This window comes from Eubalaena glacialis, chromosome 15, assembly GCF_028564815.1.
Source record: "Eubalaena glacialis isolate mEubGla1 chromosome 15, mEubGla1.1.hap2.+ XY, whole genome shotgun sequence".
In the NCBI taxonomy this organism is placed as follows: domain Eukaryota; kingdom Metazoa; phylum Chordata; class Mammalia; order Artiodactyla; family Balaenidae; genus Eubalaena; species Eubalaena glacialis.
In genome coordinates, this window is record NC_083730.1 from 17,447,279 (window position 1) to 17,474,869 (window position 27,591).

General features: G+C 42.7%; 1 protein-coding gene across 4 annotated transcripts in view; it reads right to left on the reverse strand.

The window, feature by feature from the left end:
- The window catches only part of NEDD4L (NEDD4 like E3 ubiquitin protein ligase), a 336,292-nt gene that overhangs the window by 161,741 nt on the left and 146,960 nt on the right, over window positions 1–27,591 (reverse strand). Inside the window, exon 1 of one of the 4 annotated variants that reach the window (XM_061170524.1) lies at window positions 13,933–14,156. The exons of 2 other annotated variants lie outside the window; for them this stretch is intronic. In XM_061170524.1, the coding sequence (XP_061026507.1) occupies window positions 13,933–13,955 (23 nt within the window). In that variant the 5' untranslated portion in view covers window positions 13,956–14,156. Of the gene's footprint in view, window positions 1–2,472; window positions 2,570–13,932; window positions 14,157–27,591 lie in introns of those variants that run through there. One more of the 4 variants, XM_061170525.1, reaches the window with a different exon arrangement.

Below are 27,591 nucleotides of genomic sequence, written 5' to 3' on the forward strand. Positions count from 1 at the left end.
ACCGCGTGCTCTGGGTGCCGGGACTGAAGGCGGGCACTCAGAGGTTCTCAGGGGCCCTCAACAGCAGCGACGGACACTGCTGAGACCTGCAGGGCTCAGCGCTCAGGAACAAAGGTCTCGAAGAAGGAGCTGCCATGCAGATGAGTAAACAACAACTATGCCGAGAGCAGCCTTGTGGGACCAATATTCCTGGGTATACAGGGCAAGTGGTGGAGAGAAGAGGAATCCGAGGACAGCTCAGGAGACTGGTCAACAGCTCCTATGCACATCAATAGCGACCTCTCTACCTAAGTGTCTACTACGTGCCAAGCACTGTCCTAAAGACTTTCTGCACAATCCTTCCTTTAACGTAGGTAGGAACCTTCTAGACTTCTCAGGGATGGGAGTGATGGTAGTGCCAAAGGCACCCAGTCCAGTTTTCAATGTAAGAATTTTTCTTCTCACGGGCAAGATTCTCTGAGGGGAAGGGATTCCTGCCCTACAGGAGGTTAACACGAGATGTGGCAACTTCTCAAGTCTGAATAGGCAGCTCCCGAGTGACAGCCATTCAGTGAAGCAGCTGCCAGGGCACCAGGAAAGTCAGGAGGCAAGGGTCTCGAAATCAGCACTGGCCTGAACGCGGCAAGAATGGAGCGCCTCCTTGTGAAACCATTCCCTGTGTTACGGGCTCCACTGTGTCCCCTCAAAACGATATGAAACTCCAGAGCCTCAGAATGTGACCTTATTAGAAAAAAGGGTCTTTACAGAGGTAGTCAAGTGAAAATGAGTTCATTAGGTTGGACTCTAATCCAACACGACTGTGCTCTCAGAAGAGGGGAAATTTGCGCAGACATGCGCACAGGAATGAAGACACAGGGAGAAGATGGCCACGTGACCGGAGGGATGCTAAGGACTGCTCCAACACCAGAGGACAGAAGAGAAGAGGAAGTTTCCCCTAGAGCCCGGGGACAGCATGACCCCACCAACACCTTGATTTCAGCTTTGTAGCCCCCAGAACTGTGAGATAATTCATTTCTACGTTTTAAGCCACCCTGTTTGTGGCACTTCATATGGCAGCTTTAGGAAACAAGCCATCCTTTATTGGAAACACTTGCGGCCAAATGTGTTCCAGAACTCTGACTTTTTTCTCATTTTAGATGGTCTTAACTATTCCAATTACTGCATAACATTCCCAGTAGGGGCCTGGGGGCAGGACCCACAGCCAACATGTACAAATACTTATCTTAAGTGTTTTAGATAAAACCAGAAATACTCCCAAGTCCACTGAGGTCAGATTTTGCCACCAAATGAGTTTCCTACAAACCTACAACAATGTTTTCTTTCCAGGGCTTTTTGGATTTTCGAACTGCATGGGATTATGGGCCCGTATTAGGTTGCAGAATAACACTTAAAATATGTTTACTACAGATGCCGCCCTGCCCAGGACGTTCACACTGCTCTCAAAAGCACAAAAAACTGCGTGTGAAATCCTAGAACTGCTCAGGGAAACAAAAACATCCCCTCAACTCTTAAATAATTGGCCAAATATTTAAAGTTTTATCTTCAAGGCTGTTAAACACACAAACAAACCACTAGACACTTGACCTTTCCAGTACAGCGAGTTCTGTACTGTACCACCATAAGGGTTTTTAGAATAGAATTTTAAAAGAGAGGCGCAATCAATTATGCTTCACAGCATTATGGAAGGAAGAAAAAACTATAATCAATCGAAAGAGGGCTGGGTTACGATAAAGCTCCACCCCAATGGTAGGAAGATGAATGTCATGGAGCACATATTTTTTTCCCATTATGCAGATAAATACATGGCAGGTACTCACATTTGGATCTCCAGGACCCATATGTTGTCAGGAAGGGAATTTACAGAAGAAACGAAGCCTTCATCAGCATTAAAAATCGTGATTGACTTCCTCACCAGTATGAAGAGCAGAGTCCCTTACAACATCTTCAAAGTTGGATGCACCCAGGAGATTTCTCCTTGCGTTCAGATATTTTTAAATCCTCCCTTAAGTTACCATGTTGGATGAGACTAGATACCGAAGGACTTCTAAAGAGAGCCTGGGGTAGGTTCTAGAATTACAGAAGGTGTGTTTCCTTCCCACACCACCCCCACCTTGTAAGGGTGTTACAGTTTATGCTACTAGATGACTTTGTTTTATGGATATATGTGTTTCTCCCTGTCCCTGCAACCCTAAAGGAGAAAGTGTTAAATAATCACGGGGTAAGAACACAAAGGACAGATTAAGACAATTTACGTAGAATAAAATGTACCTTTCCCATAAAAACTATGGAGGTCAGACCTCTAGTACACTTAAACACAACACAGGATCCTTGTTTTACTTTTGCCCTATGCTTAAGAATTTCTATTAGGCAATAAGTGCAGAATCCAATTAAACCCCCTTGTCGTAACAGCCACATGTGTTTGATTCCCCAAATATGCCTATCTACCACCTTCAAAGTTTTCAGCCCACTTACCCCTGGTGCATACTCATTTATCGGAAATCCCTTCTGTTTTCTCCTCTTCCTCCTGTGGAAATCCTTGATCCTTCCAGGCTCCAGGCAGCCAGCACCTCCTCCTCATCTTCCCAGAACAAACCACCCTATAATAACCAGCCTCTCTGTGCTCTGCGTTCCTAAGTCGTGACTACAGAGGCCACTCCTCTGCTGTTGACTCACGTGCCTTTCTGTATTGTTTGTCCTTTTTCAAGTGTGTAAATCTTAATATTATACTCTTAAACCAGCTGCAAGTCACTTATGGCCACTGTCTGCTTCTTGGGCAAGTCTGCATTCTCCACAGAACTGTGCAGAGAACATGCCCTCAATAAGTATTTCTTGGTTGCTTGACTTCCTACTCATCATATGATAGGGTAACTTCTTCCCAGGGTCACACATTTGGAAACTTTGTGTTGCCTGAGTTGCCAAAACATGGAATTCTCAACACATACCTGATACTGATCAACTAGACACAGAATGTATTTTCTGTGCAAACCTCATTTTCTTAAACTTCCTTCATTTTCTTCACTTTTCCACAGTGTGGGAGCCACAGGGTCATTTCCTAAACTGTCCTGAGTTATAAGCTCAAGTAAATGCAAAGAAATAAGAAAATGAAAAAAAAAAAGCTTCACAGCAAACCTCATTTTCAGCAATATTACCTAATACCCCAAACTAACATTATAAGTCACTTCTGATTAACAAAAGCAAAAACTTTTTAACAAATGTCTTATGGAATTGACACACTCTTGTGTGAGAAACTTAAATGTTCAAATCTAAAGGACACAAAAAATATTAATGTTTGAGGACTAAGGGAGAAAATAACAGAACAGTTAATTCCAGATACCTGATTACACTGCTGATAATCACTTATAAACAGGAAAGGGAGTTCATATTTTTAAAATGTAGCATTAATTCAACACCCATTTATGATAAAAGCTCTCCAGAAAGTGGGCATAGAGGGAACCTACCTCAACATAATAAAAGCCATATATGACAAACCCACAGCCAACATTGTCCTCAATGGTGAAAAACTGAAACCATTTCCTCTAAGATCAGGAACAAAACAAGGATGTCCACTCTCGCCACTATTATTCAACATAATTTTGGAAGTCCTAGCCACGGCAATCAGAGAAGAAAAAGAAATAAAAGGAATCCAAATTGGAAAAGAAGAAGTAAAACTGTCACTGTTTGCAGATGACATGATACCATACATAGAAAATCCTAAAGATGTCACCAGGAAACAACTAGAGCTAATCAATGAATTTAGTAAAGTCACAGGATACAAAATCAATACACAGAAATCTCTTGCGTTCCTATACACTAACAATGAAAGATCAGAAAGAGAAATCGAGGAAACAATCCCATTTACCATTGCAACAAGAAGAATAAAATACGTAGGAATAAACCTACCTAAGGAGGCAAAAGACCTGTACACAGAAAACTATAAGATACTGATGAAAGAAACCAAAGATGACCCAAACAGATGGAGAGATATACCACATTCTTGGATTGGAAGAATCAATATTGTGAAAATGACTATACTACCCAAAGCAATCTACAGATTCAATGCAATCCCTATCAAATTACCAATGGCATTTTTCCCAGAACTAGAACAAAAAATTTTACAATTTGTGTGGAAATACAAAAATCCCCAAATAGCCAAAGCAATCTTGAGAAAGAAAAACGGAGCTGGAGGAATCAGGCGCCCTGACTTAAGACTATACTACAAAGCTACAGCAATCAAGGTACTGGCACAAAAACAGAAATATAGATCAATGGAATAGGATAGAAAGCCCAGAGATAAACCCATGCACCTATAGTCACCTAATCTATGACAAAGGAGGCAAAAATATACAGTGGAGAAAAGACGGCCTCTTCAATAAGTGGTGTTGGGAAAACTGGACAGCTACATGTAAAAGAATGAAATTAGAACACTCCCTATCACCATACACAAAAATAAACTCAAAATGGATTAAAGACCTAAATTTAAGGCTAGACACTATAAAATTCTTAGAGGAAAACATAGGAAGAACACTCTTTGACATAAATCACAGTAAGATCTTTTTTGACCCACCTCCTAGAGTAATGAAAATAAGAACAAAAATAAATAAATGGGACCTAATTAAAATTAAAAGCTTCTGCACAGCAAAGGAAATCATAAACAAGATGAAAAGACAACCCTCAGAATGGGAGAAAATATTAGCAAACGAAGCAATTGACAAAGGATTAATCTCCAAAATATACAAACAGCTCATGCAGCTCAATATCAAAACAAAAACAAAAACAAACAACCCAATCCAAAAATGGGCAGAAGACCTAAATAGACATTTCTCCAAAGAAGATAGACAGATTGCCAACAAACACATGAAAGGATGCTCAACATCACTAATTATTAGACAAATGCAAATCAAAACTACCATGAGGTATCACCTCACACGGGTCAGAATGGCCATCATCAAAAAATCTACAAACAAGAAATGCTGGAGAGGGTGTGGAGAAAAGGGAACCCTCTTGCACTGTTGGTGGGAATGTCAATCGATACAGCCACTATGGAGAACAGTATGGAGGTTCCTTAAAAAACTAAAAATAGAACTACCATATGACCTAGCAATACCACTACTGGGCATATACTCTGGGAAAACCATACTTGAAAAAGACACATCACCTCAATGTTCACTGCAGCACTATTTACAATAGCCAGGACATGGAAGCAACCTAAATGTCCATCAACAGAGGAATGGATAAAGAAGATGTGATACATATATACAGTGGAATATTACTCAGCCATAAAAAGGAAAAAATTGGGTCATTTGCAGAGACGTGGATGGACCTAGAGACTGTAGTATAGAGTGAAGTAAGTCAGAAAGAGAAAAGCAAATATCGTATAATAACGCATATGTGTGGAATCTAGAAAAATGGTACAGATGATTTTATTTGCAAAGCAGAAATAGAGACACAGATGTAGAGAACAAACATATGGACACCAAGGGGGAAAGGGGGCTGGGATGAATTGGGAGATTGGGATTGACAAATATACACTACTGATACTATGTATAAAATAGATAACTAATGAGAACCTACTGGACAGCACCGGGAACTGTACTGTGGTGACCTAAACGGGAAGGAAATCCAGAAGAGAGGGGATGTAAGTATACATATAGCTGATTCACTTTGCTGTAACAGTAGGAACTAACACAACATTGTAAAGCAACTACACTTCAATAAAAATTAATGAAAAATAAACTTTTAAAAATGTATCACTAGCTCATTATGCACCACTATAAACTTTTACTCCAACTGTACAAGTTCTCAGTGTCTTTTTTCATGCTTTTGTCATCTGTCGCTGATCTTTTCCCCAAGCCTGAAAAGGTTTCCTTTCAAAATAAAGACGTGTAAACTTCAACGCAGCTGTGAATTTTCACACACCAAACAAACTCTTAAACAGCCCTTAATAAAGGCACATTATTGAGAAAACATTCATTGCAATTAACCTCAAAATTTTTTATTGAAGTATAGTTGACTTACAATACTGTGTTAGTTTTAGGTGTAGAGCAAAGTGATGCAGTTATATATATATAATGTATATGTATATACATAACCTTTTGCAGACTCTTTTCCGTTATACGTTATTACAAGATACTGAATATAATTTCTGTGCAGCTGACATGGATGGAGGTACCATCCAACAGTGATCATAATTACATCACATATAAGCTACTTGTGGATGTGGCCGGTGTCACCACAAAAGTGAGATGCAATCTCTCTCTTCACTGGGTCATTGGGGGGAAAGTGTGTTAGATGACCCCAAGCAAGTGAGCATGCAGGTAGCATGCCTGTTTGCAGCGAGCCTCCTTATAAATAAATGAACACAAAGCGATCAGAATGCGAGAAACAGCATGAGGAGGGACAGCTCTGCATCCTAGCCAAATGCCGCTTATTAGCTGCTAATTAGATTTACACTCTATATATTCGATAGTCTGTAATTTTGAGAAAATTTTAAAAGGCAACTAGGTCCTCGTATGGAGAACACAGAAGAAACGAGCCCCCTGATTTTATGTGATTGGTAAAGATGTTCTACAGCAGGGCTTCTAGCACTTGGCCATGCATAGCAATCACCTGAGGATTCTGTTTAAATGCATTCTGATTAAGGAGGTGTGAGGTGAGCCCCGAGAATCTGCATTCCTAACAAGCTCCCAGGAGATACTGCAGGTGGGTGTTGCAAGGCTCTAAGGGTGATTAGAATACAGCGCATTCAGGAGAGAACCGCAGGTGTGCAAAAGTGCACGGATCTCACATAAAGAGCTCAGACTGGGACGTCCAGACCAGAGAAATACAAGTTTATATGTTGGTGCTCCCCAAGGCCTTATCTTTGACTTCTTTTCATTCTACAATGCTCACTGGGTGGGCTCACATCCCACTCCTCTTCCATGACTATGAACTGCTAAGTGGCAGCCAAGTTGACTCCAGCCAGGACCCTAAGCTTGAGCACCAGAAGAGCAAAGAGGGGACCCTTCTGGTGATCCCAGCCCGGTGATGATGCGCCCCAGCCGCAAGCCCTCACCTCCCCTGTTCCACATCTTCCTAATGCAGCCAAGTATTAACCTATCACCCAAGCCAAACACATGGGAATCACCCACTCTGAATTGGTTCTTCGTAACCTCAAAGATAGAGTCCAGACGACCGTGGCATCCAAGGTCTGCCCGGCTCTAGCCTCCGCTTGCCCCTCCGAGGTCATCTTCCACGTGCCTTCCACACTTAGTCAAGGGGGAACTTCGTTTAGTTCTCCGAGCACACCATGACCTTTCTCCTCTGCTGGAAACGCCCTGATCCCACCCGGCCTGCACTTGACCCTCACTCGACCTGAAAGAGCAGCTCAACTGTCTCTGAGAAGGCTTCTTAATGCCAAACCCCACGCCTGCTGGCAGAAACCGCCCAGTACAACCATTGTTTACTTATGTGTCCGTTACTGCGACTGCCCTAGAAGCTCCTTGAGAACAGGGCCATGTCCCGGTCACTTGCGTATACGACATTCGGTCACACAGCAGGTTCCCACAAGTAACTGCTTTACAGGGTACGGTGATGGCGCAAGGGTAGGTTAGGCACGGGGGGTGTGGTGGTGATGTGGGTAAACCTCAGCTCTGTGGTAAACAAAGACTGGGAAATATCACTAGACGAATCACGGAACACACAGAATTCACACGCTGGGCAATGGCCCTCTCTATTATTTTCAAGCATAATACCGCTAAGAGAGGGGTAAATCGGATGGAAATACAACAGCCTCACTCACAATTTCTTGGTTCTTTTTCTCATGTCATGGCTGAAACCAAGAAATCCAATAGTAATGGAAAGGAAGCCGAAAGTGAAGGATTATCTGCTCTGAGGGAGTCTGAATGAGAGGCAATTAATAAAGGATTAAGGCTAAGTAAGACCACAGTGGAACATGCAAACACGGCATGCTGAGTGCTGAAAACCAGAGTGGCAACTAGGCAGGGACACTCGCCCCGTCGAGGAACAGCTTGTAACGAGCTCCACGGAGCCAGTCCCCGGTGACCAGAGCTCTCTGTGTAACCGAAGATGGAAGCTCGGCCCTGACCTGTGGGAGAAGTCTGTAAGAAAGGCTGGCGATGAGACTTTCCCCTCAGGGTCGTGAGAGCCACCCAGCCAATTCCATTCTACTAATGCTTAAAGGTGGGGCGGGGCCACCTCCAGACAACTTACCTCAAAGTATGGATGACTCAGAAGAAATTACAGCCTCCTGATGACCCAAGTCAGGACCACAAGGACACCCGGTGGCTCCCCTCATGGCCCCTCAAGGCTCAAGTGTCTGGTTTCCTCTCCTGCTCCTTCACTCAGTACATTCAGGAGCACCTACTATGTCACAGACACTGGCCTAGGCACCTGAGATACACCAGGGAAGAAAACATTTGAACCCCTACCTTTGCGGACTTTCCCCTCTAGCAAGGGGAAACAGGTGGTAAACATACAGATGACAAATACTAAAGAGAAAAGAAACACAGCAGGCAAAGGGGACTGACATTGGCAAGTGGAAGGAGCCACTGGCTGCTGTTTATTAGGACGGTCCCGGGACCTGTCTGAAGCAGTGATTTTTGAATAACTTGCAGGAAATGAGAAATCATTAAGTGGAAGACCCTCACAAAAATTTAACAGTTGCACATTTGACAAATATAGGATTTTTTTCCTTCTTTAATGGCTGCCTTGGTTTACTTGATTTAGGGTAACATAGCAACGTCATTGAGGGCATGCACCCTGGAGTAAGACACACCAAGTTTGTTTTCTAGTTCTGCCACCTGAAACTGGAAATAATCGGATGTCATGATGGCTATCAGCTAATCTCATCACATGGTAAGGGAGGCCTCCAACCCTTTACTTCAGCACTTGGTGAGCTGCAGGTGTCTGCAGTCGTCCCACAGCTTCCCTGACCCCGAGCACAGCACAGGAACTTGTGGCCATGACGACCTGAGAAACCCGGAACACAATGCCTTTTTCTCAGCGATGCTGGGTTAAGTGCAGGAAGTGTGGACGGCGTCTCATAAATGTACTGTTCCGCGCGTGTTCACATTCACCCGTCCCTCTCGTATTTCACCTATACTTTCAAAATAGTAACAAGCCTTTCCAAGGCTTGGATCCATAAGTTGCTAAAATAAATTCTGACTTGAAAAATGAGAGCTCAATGTTGGAGGTCATGTAACTTAACGTGACTCCATTTGGCAATTGACAGAACTTGTGTCATGTCAACGGTCCAGCCCCAAGTTCAACCCTTCGCCTCTGTATCTAGGCTGCCACACCGCTTAGAAGGCGGAATAATTCGTTCATTCTGGGCTACTCCATAGATGCGCATGTGCCTGGCTTCCAACATGCATGAGATGAGATAAACATGTTTGAGGGGCGGAAATACTTTTTTTCCAGGAAACATCTTTTCATTCTGCTCTAACAGATCAGTGGCGGATTTTTACCCTTCTAGGCACAAAAATGCATAGCTTTCTATGCGAAAGATGTTTCAAAGGGTTTTTTAAAGCAGGTTTTCTAACCACTATCCTAGCGTCGGCCACAACTTTCAAATTGACCAAAAACAGCCATACTGGAAAATGTTAGAAACTACCATATGAAAGAAAAAGAAAAAAGGCTTGTCCACCCATGCAGTTGTCATTCCCATGCTTGGTTATTATACGTTCCCTTGGTTACTATCGGCTGAAGCTCCCTGCAGATGCTGTGCGGCCCGAGGGCCCGGGCACCGATGGGCACTGGGCCTCCCCAGCACCCAGCTCCCAAGTGGCCCCCCGAGGGGCTCCAGGGCACATTTGTTGAATAAATAACCAAGCCTCGCCTCAAGAATGGGAGGCCGTTTAGACCCTTACTGGTGTGCTCTTCATCTGGAGCTCACAAACTGCTCTTTTTATTTTGTTCTCTGCCCACACTTCTCCCCTCCCCCACAAAAAGCAGCCAAGCCAAATATAGATTGTTCACAAGCATGACAAAAGGGTGATTTAATTACGATGCGGGCGATACCCAGGATGGGGCAACTGCAGGAGGCCTGCAGCTCAGAGCAGATGCCAGGGAGGGCCGGGGTGCCTCACCCACAAGTGCTCCGCTGAGTCTCACTGGGGAGTCTGTGGGTCTCAGCCTTAAACTGGTGGTTATTGCTGGCTTTGTCATCAAAGCTTTCTGTCCTGTGTCATGCTCAAAACCTAATTTTCATGGCAACAGCCCTGCAGTGGGTGATGCCTCATCTCCTGGGATTTGCAGTTCCACGTAAGTGACAGGGCCCTGGTTTGGTCTTCTCATTCTCACTCACTCTCTCTTTCTCTGACAGGCATACCTTTCAGCTGACATAATCTTCCTAGCCATTAAATTCTTTATTTCCTTCGGAAACAGAGTTCCACTGGCACACACACACACACGCAGGGAAAATCACTCCATCTTCAGCGTGTGGCCTCCTAATAACGAACAAAAAACTTTAAAGAAAAAAAAATTTTTTTTAACTAGCTTACGAAATTAGGGGACATATTTTTGCCAGTCTGATTAATCTTACCCATCAATTAAATCATAATTGTCTTTGATTGCCATCCTCAGCCCCATGTTTAAGGGCTGTTAAAGTATGTATTTAAAAATAAAATCAATCAAGTGAAAACAATAAGAGACAGGGGAAGAAACAATCAACCTTTTAAAAGAATTTTAGCTCCAAAAAAACTGCCAAGCATAAGTGAAAAACAGATACCCCTCAATGTCTAGCACAAAGATAATAAATATTCGGTCACTGACAGACTCAAAGAATAAGGAAAAGACGAATTATTTCAAAGTAACGAACACAGTATTACAAATGTCCTCAATAGCCTTGTCAATAAGTTAAAATAGTCACACAACTATATTATCAGACAGGACAGTGTCCTTCAGACATATCACTCACTAACTTCATACAGTTATGCCCTTGAAAAACCTCAACACAACAGGGCAAGTAAGAAAAAGTGGGACATATTAAAATGCCTTAAAGCCCGCCACACCATTTCCTTTCACGAAGCTGGAGACTTCCTTGAGTCTCAGGCTAGTCTACTTAGCATGGCAGATCTCGGCCAAAATCAACTCGCCAACCCTGTTAATTGAGCTGCAGGTTCAAATCCCTGCACTGGAAAATGTTCCCACAGATCACAGCCCCAGGACTGCACCTGGCCTCTGGTCTGTGACCGAATGCCCTCCATAATGTGATGGGGTTTCCAGTCACTGACCTGAGTCAGAGGTGCTTTATGATCACATGTGACCCAGTTGCCTACAGCGGAAGGATGAGTAACAGTGAAGTGAGCAGGACAGCTTACATCACTGCAGGTGGTGCTTTTTTAATGTGTTTCCATTCAACTCCATTTACCCCACTGGAATCTATCATCTCTGAGTTTCCACTTAGTCTGAAGTGACACCGCTAACTGCCTCTGGGAGGTGATGCTCTGTCACATGTCCATGTGCTGTTCCAAAAATTTCCACGGACGTGTCCGTTCTCTAGGAGAAGGAAAATCAACCCTTTGTTTTCAGGGGTAATGTCAATCGGGAGCTGGAATTTTAACCTTTTTCCCAGTAACTACTTCTAAGATGAATAAGCAGCTCACAACTCTCTCAACAGCCGAGAGTACAGCTGGTGGTTACCTGGAAAGATCTCGTGATTATTTTGGCTGATACTGTTTCGGCGACAACAGTGAAGCAGGAAGGATTTTCTCTACGAGCTAGACCTCAGGCCTTTAGAGGAGCCAGGAACAAAGCCAGCCATCTTTGACTCCAGGAGGGCAGCTGGGGGTCTCAGCCAGGCCTGACCCCCAAGTCCTGGCCAGCGGGCGGGATGGCACGGGGAGCTGCCTACCTGTGACCCCATCTACCTGGATACAGAGAAAACCCAGCCAAGGGCGGAGGGCACACAAATATTGACTGTAGGCGAAGGCATGTCAAGTGACCCTCGGTGGAATTCTGAGCCACTGAAAACATAGTTGAGATAGGTTTTGAAAACACCTGGGAACTTGTGCTTCTGGCATCACCGTGAAGGTGAATGAACTCAGATGCCCCTGGGATCCGAGGGGAGAGGCCAGCAGGCAGGCTACAAGCCCACCTGTACAATGAGAAGCCCTGGATGTTGCTAGAGCATTAAATCATCATTAACTCAAAACACACAGGAGGGAAATCACAAGGCGGAACAGACTTCTGCCAAGGTGAGAAGAGTGACTGCTCCTGAAAATCGATTTGGAAACGCCCTCAGAAGTACAGGCTGATGTACTGCCTCGAGCGAACTACAAAAAATCAGAACAACCCTCCCACCCCAATGCAACCGTCATAACGCCCAAAGTCTTATCAACGGCCTCTAAGATGCTGTCAGTAAGTACACAGGGCTCCCCATACCCAACAAACAAACCACTTCAGAATAAAACTCTTATATTCCTCAAGTAGCAAATTCCCATCATTCTGTTCCTGCCTTCATTTGATATCTTTAAGTTATATTCCACAGTGATAAGAGAATGTCCTAAATGTGGTGTTTTCTAAAATCAACATTTAGTTGCACTACAAGACTCCCCCCACACGCAAAAAAAGCCTTTTTAAATTAAAAAAAAAAAACCCCGCCACAACTGTACATGAGAATCATTCCCACTGCTTTTCTCCTGTCTAAATAGAAAGCATTTCTTTTTCCTGTCTTCTTAAAAATTTCACCATCATCTTCCTCAAATTCCCATGGGAATGAAAGTTCGCCTCTTCCTCCTCACAAACATTTAGAAAAGGCGTGGGGGGGAGGGAGGCACTACCACATAAGTCCTTTAAACGCCCTCTTACAGTTTAGTTGCTTGCTTTTTCTTTGATGGGCACAATCTAACTTGAACACATGTAAACAACATACTTCACAATGTGAAATAAAGAATAACTCGGATTTGACTACAGGCTTGGCTATTTCACCTTGCTGATACCTTTTCGTCATCATTTAACATTAGGAACATTTTTTTGAACGTAACCTGGCTCGTTAATATAAAGGTGCGACCTGCACTCCAATCCATTTTAGCAACACACAGACATACACTAACTAGTTAACAGTTTATGAATCATCATCAAATGAGACAGTAAAGAAACAAAAATCACGTGTTAATCGTAACGCATATCCATACATATGAGTAGTAAGGGTGGGAAAATGATAACAAAACCTAAAAGGAAACCAGGTGAATATGTTCTGGGCTTAAACTTTTGCTCTGTCCAATCAAAAATAACAATAACAACAATAATAAATGCATTTAGAATAAGTCATGTAAGTCAAACATTAAGGGGAAGAAAGATTTCTATCACTACCAACCAAAACTTCAGATATAAACCATAAATCATTCTCCAAGCAAACCATTTCATGACCTAAGATGTTATTTCATCTGAGGCCAAGTACAGCTGGTGTCTCCCTCTTCTCCAGTGAGATTGTTAAGTCAGAAATACTCAGAGAAAACAGAGATCCAAAACAAAACAGGAAGAAAAACATAACTGTTTCCTCCCCAACCAGTGATTTCTAAATCAGAGAACAACATTCACAGAACTTAAGTGGTCGACATTTTCCATTATTTCCAAAAAGAAAACAAGAGTATCCATTGTGCTCTCTCATCTTTGGAATCAAAAGTGTACATTTTTCTAAATAGCCAAGACAGAGATAAGAAAGCTGAGAGCAGAGAATCAGGAGAATTCAGACCACAGTTCTTTTTTTTCATGTTTCATTTTTTGCTGCCATCCTGTCTATGCATACGGAGGGCAAAGCTGATCAACTACAGCGAACTCTGAACACCAAAAAGAAGTAATTTACAAAGGGAAATTTTGCGCTAGAATAATGCCACCGATACAAAAAGTACTACATCAAAAGCAAACTCTGTGCCAACAGTAGATGTTATGCATTCATATAATAAAAGCAGACAGTGGAGTCTTTGTCCTTACCTATAGCTGTCCTCAAGGCTCATGAAAAGCAAGCCATCTCTCCTGCCGGAAAGCGCCTGGGGGGCTAGCGCTGCAGTCACAGTTGGGACTCTACCTCCGCGACCCTTGGGCTCCCAGCCCCAGCTTCCTTCCCGGTTTTGAAGCGCTGCCCCCTCACACCTCTGCCGATCTTCGGGAACCACCACCAGCAAGTTTTAACACAAGTGAGGAGGAATGCCCCGAGCTGGCTACTTATAATGATGATTCACTTCAATGACAGCTAGAAAGAAATGCTTGTTGGTGGAAAAGGAGTTGAGTCAACTCCACCCCTACCGTAAAGATTAAGTAACTCCACGCAGCTCAGCTATTAGCTGAAACAAGCCGCCGGGTGCCCTAACGTGAGGTTACCCGCAGCGCTGCTTCTCCCAGTGGCAGTTCTCAGCGGGCAGGGAGAGGAACCCAGGGCTACGAAACAGGATGGGCAATAGCCAGCGTGCACACGGTTTCGTGAATAACTGTAACTTGGGCTAGACTGTTTGCTCATTTAAAGCTGTTTCCGAGTTTTCTGGGAAGACAGGCAGTAGAGGTCTGTCCTTCACCTTTTGCAGTGAACTCGGCTTCTCTCCAGTTCCTGCGTGGGAGGCTGCACACCAACCAGGCTGACAGCACAACCTGCTGCCAGCCCTACCCTGCCCACCAAGAACTTAAAGTCTTCGGGGGGGAGGGGGGGAAGCAGGGCAGAATAAAGGTAACTATGATGCAAACGACAACACCAAACAGAACTGACAGGCTGGGGGCATTTGGTGTCATGAGAGACAGCACCACTCTGTAAATCCACCATCTCTGGTGTGCAAGCCCATTTTCAGATGAACTCATTGGGTGCCCTACGGTACAGGTCAAGGGCAGAGTGAGGTCGGCAGAGCTCACCTGGATACTCTTCAGCACTGTGTCCTCCTTAAGGGGTACACAGCTCAGCCACCTGACCACCCCTTACTGAACTCCCGAGGCCAAGTTAAGACGTGTCTTCTTTCCTTGGCTAGTGACCGGCACCAGTTACAACTCTTGGCTCTTACCTGAAGCAAGTCAACTCCCACTCTACAACCCCTGCAGGTGCGGCTGCAACAGTAAGTGCTCCCACTTGTAGCAAAAAGCTAACCTTCCACATGATCCCAAACGTTCCTGGAATGTCAGCTGAGAAACGATAATCTAGACTTTCAAGTTCCCACAGGTGTTGGAAGGCTGGGATTCCCAGAGGTGCTGGGACGACAAAACAGGTCACCAGGGGAGCCAGTGACCTCTAGTGGCTGGAAGGATCACTGAAGGCTTGCTGGAGAAAGTCCACACCTGGTTATCCAGAAACCCTGTCCCCAAACACACCCTCAGAGACACAGGCCGCCAGGTCCAACCATTTTCTGTAGAACTTTCTAAACAACGAGAGAAATACCCCGAGTTTTTAGTACTGAGCAGGTGAGGACACACAAGTGCAAAACAGTGTAATTTAAGAGCAGGAACTCTACCTTCCTTGACTAAAATTAGTATCTAAAATTATAAAATTAAGCGGTTTTACATTCACACACTGACTGGGAGGTTAAAAAAAAATAAGAACCACAATATAGTATACAAAAATATACCTAAACAAGCTGAATAACAATTTTCCTGATGCCTTAAAGATAAAAGGCACCTATACTTCCCATGAAATATTACCCAACTGTTACGGGCTGAATCGTCCACCCACAAATTCTTATATTGAAGTCCTAACCCCAGTACCTCAGAATGTGACTATGTTTGGAGGCTCTAAAGAGATAACTGAGCTAAAATGAGGTCATTAGCATGGGTCCTGGTGTGACTGGTGTCCTTATAACAGAAAACTTGGAGAGACAGGTACAGCAGGAAGACAATGTGAAGGGACAGGGAAGAGACAAGGTGGCCATCTGCAAGCCAAGGAGAGAGACCTCAGAGCAAACCAACCCTGCTGACACCTTGATCTCAGACTTTCAGCCTCCAGAACAGTGAGACAATAAATTTCTGTTGTTTAAGCCACTCAGTCCGTGGCACTTTGTTATGGCAGCCCCAGCAAACTAATACCCTAATTAAGTGATGACTGCATTCCAAGTATTCATGCAAAAAAATGAAGATAGAATTCAGATTTCTGATTAACGACCATTCTCCTTTTAGTGTGTTTACTCCCTCCCTGTCCACAGAGGCTCTGCCTTGAAAAATGCGTAGAAAAACCTTATTCTGGACAAAGGGGGTAAAAAAGCCTACACACCCTTCAGACTCCACTTTTGCCTCCTCGATTTACAGTCAGGCTCAACGACGAAGTGGTCTCCATCCACATCTTACTTATTCCCCAACGGACAATCAGCTTCTGCCCAATCTCCACTAACAACGCAACCAAACCTCGGCAACTACAATCCTAGCACTGAATTAGGAAAGGCTAACAATGAAGGAAATGCCAGAAGTCTCTTTAGTTCAAGTCCCTCTGTCTAGGGAAGGAAGTGAGGACCCAGTCAGAGCAGCACCAGGATCTCAGAATAAACGCTAAAGCAGATCCAACCCAGACGTGCAGTCCTAATCCAGCGTTAACTAGCCCTGCTTCTGCTACACTATTCACTGAGGATAGCCTGAAATGATCAAATCTCTCCAGTGCCACAAAGAAAAACCGCTGTTCCACGGAGCAGCTGTAGTAAAGAGAGAGAAGGAGGCAGACGCTGGATGACAGATGGAGTGTGACCAAGGTCAGAGACTAAGGCTACAGGCTTTCTTAACCGGGGCTCCCCTGACATTTGGGGTGAGGTAACTCTCCACTGCAGGAAGCTGTTCTGTGCATCGTAGGATGTTTAACAGCATCCCTGGCCTCTATGCACTAGATGGAAGCTCTCCCCGGGTGTGACAGCCAAAAATACCTCTAGACATAGCTAAGTGTGTCCTGGGAGGCAAAGTCATCCCTAGTTGAGAACCACTGGTTTAAAAGGACAGAACTCTGTGCAGAGCGAAGGAGTTGGTGGCCTTGGAGAAAGAAGCAGGGGGAAGTAGCATCTGAGGTGATACGGAGGAATAAAAGGACAAGTGCTGCTGTAGACACACCAGGAAAAAGGCAGAGGGAAGGCAGGGTGTAGTATTTCCCCAACTGAAGGTCTTCTTTGTGTTTTATTGTTTTGTTTTTTCCAAAGAAGCAGAAGACTGGATCATAAGCTGAGGGTAAGGTTATTAGAGATTGAGTTGGGAATATCCAAGTCTGGGACCACCGGAGAGCAGAAAGGGTGCAGAGCTGGGCTGAGTCAAGGATGTCTGAGGGAAGACAATACCATAAACAGAGTGGCCCCAGCAGGCACAAAACTGAAGGCTCCGACTGCAGTCAGAGGATCCAGGAAGAAGGTGTGGAGGCTGGCTAGATGAACGTAATTGGAGCTCCTCAAGGGTTATGGACACAGTGCCGCAGATGTGCTGTAGTTTCCAAGGTCACTGTGGTCAGCAGTGGTGCAGAGTAACCCAGCATCAGCTGAAGCTGAAAACAAGGAAACCACCTAGAATCTGCTGCAATAGAAAGCCTAAAGAAGGAGTATCAGTGAAAAAGAAATGAAGAGCCTACTGGCAATCTAGAGGGCTAAATAAACTCATCCCCTTTGACTTAATTCCAATCCACGGAATCTTTGCCAAGGAAATAATCAGGGGTGTAAGTTGAGCGTCAAGAAGTTCATTACAAAAATAAAAACACTAAGCAGGGCTTCCCTGGTGGCGCAGTGGTTGAGAATCTGCCTGCTAATGCAGGGGACACGGGTTCGAGCCCTGGTCTGGGAAGATCCCACATGCCGCGGAGCAACTGGGCCCGTGAGCCACAACTGCTGAGCCTGCGCGTCTGGAGCCTGTGCCCCGCAACGGGAGGGGCCGCGATAGTGAGAGGCCGGCGCACCGCGATGAAGAGTGGCCCCCGCACCACGATGAAGAGTGGCCCCCGCTTGCCGCAACTAAAGAAAGCCCTCGCACGAAACGAAGACCCAACACAGCTAAAAATAAATAAATAGAGTAGCTATTAATTTAAAAAAAAAACAAAAAAAACCCCAAGATTATTGGGCTTCACCCTCAGAGTCTCTGACTCTGTAGATCTGGGGTGGGGACAATACTTTAAAAAAAAAAAAAAAAAAAAAACACTAAGCAACCTTAATGTCCAACCACCGAGAAAATAAATGACAGATATCTATATGCTCACGTCCTCAAGGAATATTTTAAGACATGGGAAAACATTCACAGTATAATGTTTAAAAATGTGAGCTATAAAACTATATATGACACAGCCCAATTTAGAAACTGTACATATTTACATGTACACATTTTTAAAGCACCTCAGTCAGTCTCCACCAAGGCAATAGAAGTCATTATGAGATTTCCAAGGTTAAAAAAAAAAATCACAAGAAAATGGGATTGCAGTCTTGGAGAAGGTGGTGCAACAGAAGGAGTGGTCAGAGAGGAAAGGAGGGGAATCAGGAGCCAAGAAAGACAATGGTCAAGGGCTACATAAGGTTAAAGGGGAGTGTGCTGAGCAAATCAGGCCTCTCTGGATTTGATGAACAGGAAGGTGCTGGTATCTTAAGACAGATGCATGAGTTTCACAGTGTTGGCAGAATGCAGTTAGCAAAGGGAGTGGAAGGGACGGCAGCCTTTCTCGGAATTCCCCGCAGTCCTTGTTGACAAGGAGAGGCCACGGAAGGCACGCCTGTGAATGACAAGGTGTGGGTCTACCAGAAGTCTGCCAAGAGGAAAGGCTGCTTCCATCCCTTGGCGTTTATTTTTTTTTTAATTTAAAATTAGAAATAATGTTAAAACTTCATGGCAATTCTTTAATTCTCTATTACTTACACAATTAAATGCATAACCTTCATACGGCTCCTAGCACTTTTGATATATTACCCCCAAATTTTGCTCAATATTGCTTACTACACTTAGAAGACTGGGATGGTTTATAAGATGGGATTTTATGAACCACCGCAAAGGGTCACCTTGAATCAGTATGTTCCAATGGAAAGGAGAGGAAATACATGAAAGGTAATTAAATTTTAAGTTCACATAAGCAAAAAGAATTTTAAAAAAAGTATGAAGACTGACTTCCTTCAAAACAAGATCTTATTAAGAACAGAAAACCTGAATTTCAGAGTAGCATTCCAAAGACTTCAGAGTTTTGGATATTACTCAGCCATAAAAAGCAGCCTTTGGATATTACTCAGCCATAAAAAGAAAGGAAACTGAGTTATTTGTACTGAGGTGGATGGACCTAGAGTCTGTCATACAGAGTGAAGTAAGTCAGAAAGAGAAAAACAAATACCGTATGCTAACACATATATATGGAATCTAAAAAAAAAAAAGGTTCTGAAGAACCTAGGGGCAGGACAGGAATAAAGACACAGATGTAGAGAATGGACTTGAGGACATTGGGAAGGGGAAGGGGAAGCTGGGACAAAGTGAGAGAGTGGCACTGACATATATACACTACCAAATGTAAAATGGATAGCTAGTGGGAAGCAGCCACATAGCACAGAGAGATCAGCTTGGTGCTTTGTGACCACCTAGAGCGGTGGGATAGGGAGGGTGGGAGGGAGACGCAAAAGGGAAGGGATATGGGGATATATGTATACGTATAGCTGATTCACTTTGTTATACAGCAGAAACTAACACAACAATGTAAAGCAATTATACTCCAATAAAGATGTTAAAAAAAACAAAAACATGCTTCTAAAAATAATATTACAAGTTTTCATAAAATGTTCACTGTAAAATATTTGTTAAAAAGCTTCATTCTAAACAATACTATAGCATTATTCCAAATACATAAACTATTTCCATATGCACATATAAATACAGCCTAAGGACTAAAAAGAAATAAAACAAAATGGTGACCAACGATCTCTCTCGGGCTATTCAGATTACAGGTGGATATTGCTTTATACTTCATCTTTTCCAATGTCTAATTCTTTTATAATCAGGGAAAAAAAGAATTATTTAAAAATTGCTAAGAATATACTATCACTTATTTATAAAGAATGAGTAACCAAATGAAGACTCCAAATGCTGGGGGAGAAAAAAAAAACCAAGTTTCTGTTTTGTTCAAATCCAGCTACAGTTAGAAGAGAAACTAGGACACTTGGAGGGGGAGGAATAAATTGAACCAAACAAGGATGACATGACACAGGCAAAAATCTTTACATAACACAGGCAAGGTTTGGTGATTAAAACACAGTCTTGAATTTCCTCACAAGGTCTTAAATCCTCCTAACTTGGATTAGCCTTTTCTTCCAACGCTTTACAAAAAAAGGATGATGTGGGTTTACATGCTTCACAGGTTAATGCTGTGAAGCAAGCATTAACACAATTAATTAACCATTAACACAAGCAATCAAGTTGCGAGTGACTTTATCAAAACATCTGAAAAGAAAATTGTCTCATCAAGAAGGGGGAAAGGTCTCTTGAAACTTTAAACATCACTCAGTAAACATCATATCCTGCATCTACTCTGCTCAAGGCATTAGCCAGGACCCAGTGATTTGTATCCTCCAAGCATTTATAACCTGACAGCTTACAGACACAGCTGCCCAATTCATGAAGCGCTTGTGGTTCCTAATGTTCATTATTTTAGGGCAGTTACTCAGGAACCTGAACACATTTTCACATGGAAGAAATACCTCACCCTTTGTGATACGGTCCAGGTCCTTTACTGTAAAGACCATCTAAATGCAAATGACTCCCCCCCAAAACCTATACAACCCTCATCTCTCTTGAGCTCCATTCTCATTTACCATCACCTCCTTCACATGTCCACTAGGAGGGCGAAGAGACCTAATGAGCTTCTGATTCAGCCTCCACATCTGTTTCCAGCTAACCCTTCACATCTCGGTGGCCACCATCCAGCCAGCTGCTCAAGCCAAAATTTCCTTGATTCTGTTCCTCTGTGTCTCTCACACACCAGTCCATTGGCAGGCCCTAAGGACGCAATGGCCAAAATAAATCCCCAACCATCCCCTTCTCTCCATCCTGGGTGTTAGTTACCACCCAGGTGTTCAAGCCATCCTCTCTCACACAGGCTACTGCAACCGCCTCCAAACTGGCCTCAAGGGCCACTCTTCCCTGCAACAGACAGTCACACCAAGCCACTCCCCTGTCTGTCTGGCAGCTCTCTTTGCTGGCTTTCCACAACCTTAGGCATAAAATGCAAATTCCTCACAGTGGCCCACAAAGCCCTCAAGAGCCATGGCTCCCGCCTGCTCCGTTCCTCTCCGAAGCCCCACCGGCCATATTGCTCTTCCTCAATCTCTGAAAAAACTCACTTCCACGTGAGGCCTTGCATCACATTGGCTGTGCCTCTTTCTGAAGGCTCTTTCCCTAGGTGTTCAGGCTGGTTCTCATCTTCTGATTAAGGTGAAGTGAGAGTCTTTATGCTGAAAGAAGCATCAACTGGTACCACGCTTTGGGAAAGCAAACTGGTAATACATACCAAAGTACTTAAATCCTAACATTCTTTGATTCAGTAATTCCATTTCCAGGGAGGTATAGGACTTAATCCAACTTAAAAATTTTTGCACAGACATTCACTGCACCTTTCTTCTCTTATATGAGAAATGAGAAATTTAAACAGGACAGAAATGATTAAGATATTGCACATTGAGAAACTGGAATGCTGTATACCACATATGGGGATGTTAAGCGACCAAAAAAAAGGCTATAATGTCTACCTACATTATGATGCTAATTGTGTAAAAATACACATTCCCTACCAAAAGACAACTAAAAGGAAAATGCCAAAATATTAAGAGTGATGTTCTTTCTGTGGCTGGTAACTTTTTCCTTCTGATTTCTTTTTTCAGATTGAGAAAAATGTGTATGCGTAACTTTCACAATTATAGGGAGAATACCCCTTATTTTTAACAAAGAAATAATGCTATATAAACAGTTGTTAGCTCTCCAAGAAACCACAGAAAAGGCATATTTAAAAGCACAATGTTAAAATGGAAAGCTTCTATATAAGATATACAATATTTCAAAAACATGTGTAACATGTCACAGATATGGAGTTAAACCCCCTATTCTTCAAAGACTTCTTACAAATCAATGAAAAATTAACAACCTTAAGGAAAAGTGGAGTAGGACCGCAAATTAGCACTGAATAAAAGAGGAAATACAAACGTATGAAGAGATACTCGACCTCACTGATTAAAGACATAAAATATTTCTACCTTCCATATTGGCAAAGATTAAATGATTGATAAAATGGAGTAACACTGAGGATGGGAAAAACTGGTACTCTCATCAACTAATGGAGCCAGGGAAACTAGCATAATACCTCGGAGGGCGATTCCTCAATATCTTTGAACATCACACTGTATATGTGCATGTCCTTTCATCCAGAAATTCAACTCTAGGGATTTATTTACAGAAACACGCACACATAGATACATCAACAGACACCACAGAGCTTTTAAAACATGGTGTTGGATGGCATCATGGATATATTAACTGGGAAGAAAAAAACATACTGCAATCTGGTATCTCTATCCTGATCCCATTTTTTGAAAATACCAGCAGCTAACTTTGATGGAATTGTTACTACATGACAGGCACTGCTTTAAGCCCTTTAAGAGCATCACTTATTTTCATCTTAACAATAACGTTTGGAGGTAGGTACTGGTATTATCCCTGCTCTACAGATGACAAAACTAAGGCTTAGAGAGATTAAATAGAAATTAGTATCCAGATGGCCCTCTGACCGCACATTCCTACCTCCCCCTCTTCCATCCAGACTAAATACCACATCCACAAAAGTTCTGGGGAAGAAGGAAAGACTACCACACTATTATTATTATTTTTTTTTGCCGCACCACGTGGCTTGCAGGATATCTTAGTTCCCCGACCAGGGATGGAACCCGGGCCCCCTGCAGTGGAAGCGTGGAGTCCTGGTCACTGGACCACCAGGGAAGTCCCTCAGAAAGACTATCATCAGTTGAACATAAATGGGATGGGTTGAATGGACAGAAAAACAAAACCAGAGCCACCGAGTGCGCAGGAGAGAGCCAAACCGGTGGAAATATTTCTGGGTGCCAGAAATTCAGGAGTCAATTGATACAAGGGACTGGAGAGACCCTGGGCAACAATCAGGGTGATTAATCAGGAAATTTCGCTCCCTCTAGCTTCTTTGGTCACTGCCTTCTTAATGCAGGTGAAAGCAGGACTGTGGTCCTACGTCTGGAAAGGGCAGGTAGCTAAAGGGGGCCAGGAAGGACATGCGGCAGCCACATGTAAGAGGCCACCTGCTGCCCATCCCACCAAGTCCTACCCAGGGCCTCAACCTGACACACACCAGGGCCAGGCTCCTCAGATGCAAACGGGGCCGACAGGACTCACAGATGCCAAGACCAACAGACAACCAAGAATCGTCAAACATGTGAAGAAAACCAGGCCATGAAACACCAGGGGCACGAGCTTGTATAGGGAGCACGCAAACAGAGTCGGAAAAAGAAGAAGAATTTTAAAGATGCATAAGTAATATCCTCACAAAATCCGACAGGGCATCGGGGCATCAAAACAAACACAGGCTGGTATGAGAAAGAAAAAGAATTAGAGGTCTAAGAGAAGGAACCAGGATTTTTAACTTCAGACCGCAGTACGGTTCAGCTTGCTCCACAAGGAAAACTATGAAATGTGCTTAACACTTAACCACATGTGGGATTTTTTTCCCCGCTTCCTCCCAACCCACCGTCATCCACACCAACCTCCACTCAGCCCCTCTTGACTTGGAGAAGGAGTGCTTTCAATGGCTTCCCATTCAATGGCTGCATAATATGACATCGTACAAATATTCCATTCTTCCCATTCAATGGCCGCATAATATGACATCGTACAAATATTCCATAAAGCTAGCCATTTTTCAAGCAACGGGCATTTGTGTTTTCAAATCTTGCCACTATGATGGTACAATAAATAAATAGCCTTTTACATATGCCTTTGTGTACAGACACTTTTTAAAAATTTTTTTATTTTTTAAAATATTTTATTTATTTGGTTGTGCTGGGTGTTAGTTGCAGCTGGCGGGCTCCTTAGTTGAAGCATGCAAACTCTTAGTTGCAGCACGCATGTGGGCTCTAGGGATAGAACCCGGGCCCCCTGCATTGGAAGCTCGGAGTCTTAACCACTGCGTCACCAGGGAAGTCCCTAGACACTTTTATTTTTAGAAGACAGATAGGTATCCAGGAGAAAGGCTGCTAACGAGAAATGTTTCATTTCTCCTTAATGTTTGATTTTAATATGCATTACCAGTTTACTTTCCAAATAAAGCATGATCATTCACATTTCTGTCAGTATTATGAGAATACCACTTCTACTACATCCTTGCTAGCAAGAAGTGTTTCTTCTCTTTTTTTTTAACCAGTCTGATGAGTTTAAAGTAACTTCTCACTTTTGTTTTAATCTGCAATTCCCTAGCAAATATGGATTGCTTTTCACAGGCTTCCTGGCTCTCTGCATTTGTTCTCTGGGAATCGCATGTTTATACTGTTTGTCCATTTTCCCCGAGTCGTGTTTGTCTTGCCAATTCACAAGAGTTATAGACAGTAACCCCTTGTCTGTCATACATGTTATACATTCCCCTCCCCAACTGTCTAGCTTGCAGGTAGTGAGTCTTGCTTAAGAAGTTCTCCCTCATTCTAAGATCATACAAGTCGTTTCTTATATTTCCTTGTAAATTTGAATTGCTTCTTTACGTTTAAGGTTTTGAAGATTCTGTAATTTATGTCTGATTATACTATAAGATAGAGGCCCATCTCCCCCCACTCCATAAAGAGATGACTGTGCCAACACCATTGAATAACTTGTGCATTCTTTCCTCAACAGTACTGAACTGTCTATCTTATTATGGATTAACTTCTCTTGCTTAAGGATACACGGTCCTGGATTCTCTGCTGTCCCACTGGACCATTTACGTAATCCTGTATCAGTAACACACCGATTTGATCACAGACTTTCTTATTAGCATATTGTGATCACTTGTCAACCAAGCTTGCCCCCCCTTCACTGGTTTTATTTTCCATATTTGAAGGTGCTCTTCACAGGTATTATGCATTTATTTTTCTACATACACTTCAGGATTATTTCATTTAGTTCAAAAAAAAAAGAAAACAAACAGGAAAAACCTACTGCTTTGGAAACTCTAAAGGGAATGGCAATAAATGTATTAATTTGGGGATAACTGATGTATATATGGTATATATTTTTATTTCAAATCCTTCACTGAAAAGGATACAGGTACCATTCTTGGTCAATTTCTTCCTAGGTTATTTGCTGCTATTGAGAAAAGAAAGGCTTAACTTCCATTTCCAGGTGCTTGTTTTCAAAACAGAGAAACGATCATTTTTAGAGACTTATTTTTATCCAGCTACCATGACAATTTTTCCAATTGACTTTAGATTTTTTTCCCACCATAGGCTCTTGCATTTTCTAGACATGCAAACATTTCACTGTCTTAACAACATTTACTAGAACCTCTAAGACAATGTCAAATAATTGTAAAAGCAGACATCCTTTTATAATTCCTAATTTTAATTGAAACAGTGTTTTTTGCCTTTTAGAAAATATCTGTTGTTGGTTGGTTTGGGGGGGTAATAAATAGCCTTTAAGTAATTTATTTTTATTCCTATTGGTTTTATTTATTTATTTGTTTGTTTGTTTATTTTTGGCCGCATTGGGTCTTCGTTGCTGCGCACAGGCTTTCTCTAGTTGCGGTGAGCGGGGGCTACTCTTCGTTGCGGTGCACGGGCTTCTCATTGCGGTGGCTTCTCTTGTTGCGGAGCACAGGCTCTAGGCGTGTGGGCTTCAGTAGTTGTGGCTCGCGGGCTCACTAGTTGTGGCTCGCAGGCTCTAGAGCGCAGGCTCAGTAGTTGTGGCACATGGGCTTAGTTGCTCCGCAGCATTTTGGATTTTCCCGGACCAGGGCTCGAACCCATGTCCCCTGCATTGGCAGGCGGATTCTTAACCACTGTGCCACCACGGAAGCCCTTCCTATTGGTTTTTTAGATTATAATATATTAGGAATGGCTGCTTAAATTATCAAATGGCTCTTCAGCCTCTACTGACCTGGTCATAAACTCTTCTCCTTTAAAATGCTGGGGTACAAAAGTGGATGATGGTGATAAGCGTTCCTAACACTTAATCACACTAGCATTATTGGAATAAACTATTGAGTCTATTTGTCTAACAAATAGACAAGAGTCTATTTGTTAATAAGTTATTTTGAATTTTTGCATTTGCTTTCATAAATATTGGTCTGTAACATTTTCTGTTTTTTAAAGGTCAGATAAAACTCAGCTCGAAACCCATGGAATCCTAGTGCCTTTTTCAATAGTAATTTTAACCACCTTTCCTACCTCTTCTATATTAATTGGTCTTTTCACGTTTTCCATGCTTCTTGAATCAATTCTAGTAATTTGTATTTTACTGAGAAATCAACTCGACGTTTTCAAATGTGTTTCCAGAGGGCTACATGTAGCGTTTTCCTATACAGTCAGTTAATCCCTCCTGTGTCTCCTTTCTCATGCCTGTTAGCTATTTTTGCCTTCCCTTTACCTCAGTTAGGATGATGGGAGTTTAGTGTATTGGTCCTTTCAAATAAGCAGCTACTGGATTTACTTATCCTTTAAAATCTTATCTTCTCTTTTATTAATTCTAACTTTTATCTTTGTCACCTCTTAATTCTTCCTTCCTAGTTCTTTATTTTTGTTTATTTAGTTGGGTTTTTTTCCCCCCAAATTTCCTATGATGCATATTCTTTTATTTTTCGTCTTCTTTAATAATGAAGGTAGCTTTCCCTTTCTAGGTGATATGTTCTACAATATTTAGAACGTTCATGAAGAACAAGAAAGAAAAATAGCTAAGATGAAAATTTTAAGAGCCACAATACAAGCAGGCAATGCAACTAATCCATTAGTTGACATTTGACGAGCAGAGGATTAATAAACCAGTGGAAGGAGGAGGAAGAGTCATCACCATTTCCTTAACAGAGGCCAAGTTTAAACAAAATTCTATCATCTCCCTTACTGGCAGGTTTTCACCCTGCATTTCACATTTTGGGGAAAGCGATTTGATTCATATACAGGTTTAAAAAAAAAAAATTACGACCAGAATAAACGTTGCAGTCAGTATACATTTAGCCTAATATTAAAACTTCTACCTGTAGTCAGAACAATGTTCCAAATCTAGGGCACCACAAGATCCTGAATCAACAAAGATTTGTCATGATAGCGAACTTAAGTAATGCAAGAATGCGGCCTAACACATTTGAGCTGCATCTTCAGGACAGGTTGATACAAAACTCTCAGGTGATCAGAACTAATTATTCAGAACACACTCTGTGCCCAGGTTCAGCAATGTAAGAAGCGACCTGTCTGTGTGACTGCTTCAGACAGCAACTCTTAAAAATCAATGCCGAAGGGACAGAGAAAGTGTCTGGTTATCCAAGGGTGAGCGGCTCTGACCTAATTAGAAAAGTGTCTGAGGCCAGAAGCAAAGCAGCTACCATTTCCTTAATCCTCACTACAGGGAACTTTAGAAGACTTACAAGGTCCCAACATGGCTGGGGGAACTTGAAGATGACACTCAAATAAAACCACACTCATTTACGCTCCACTAATTCAAAATTATTTTTAT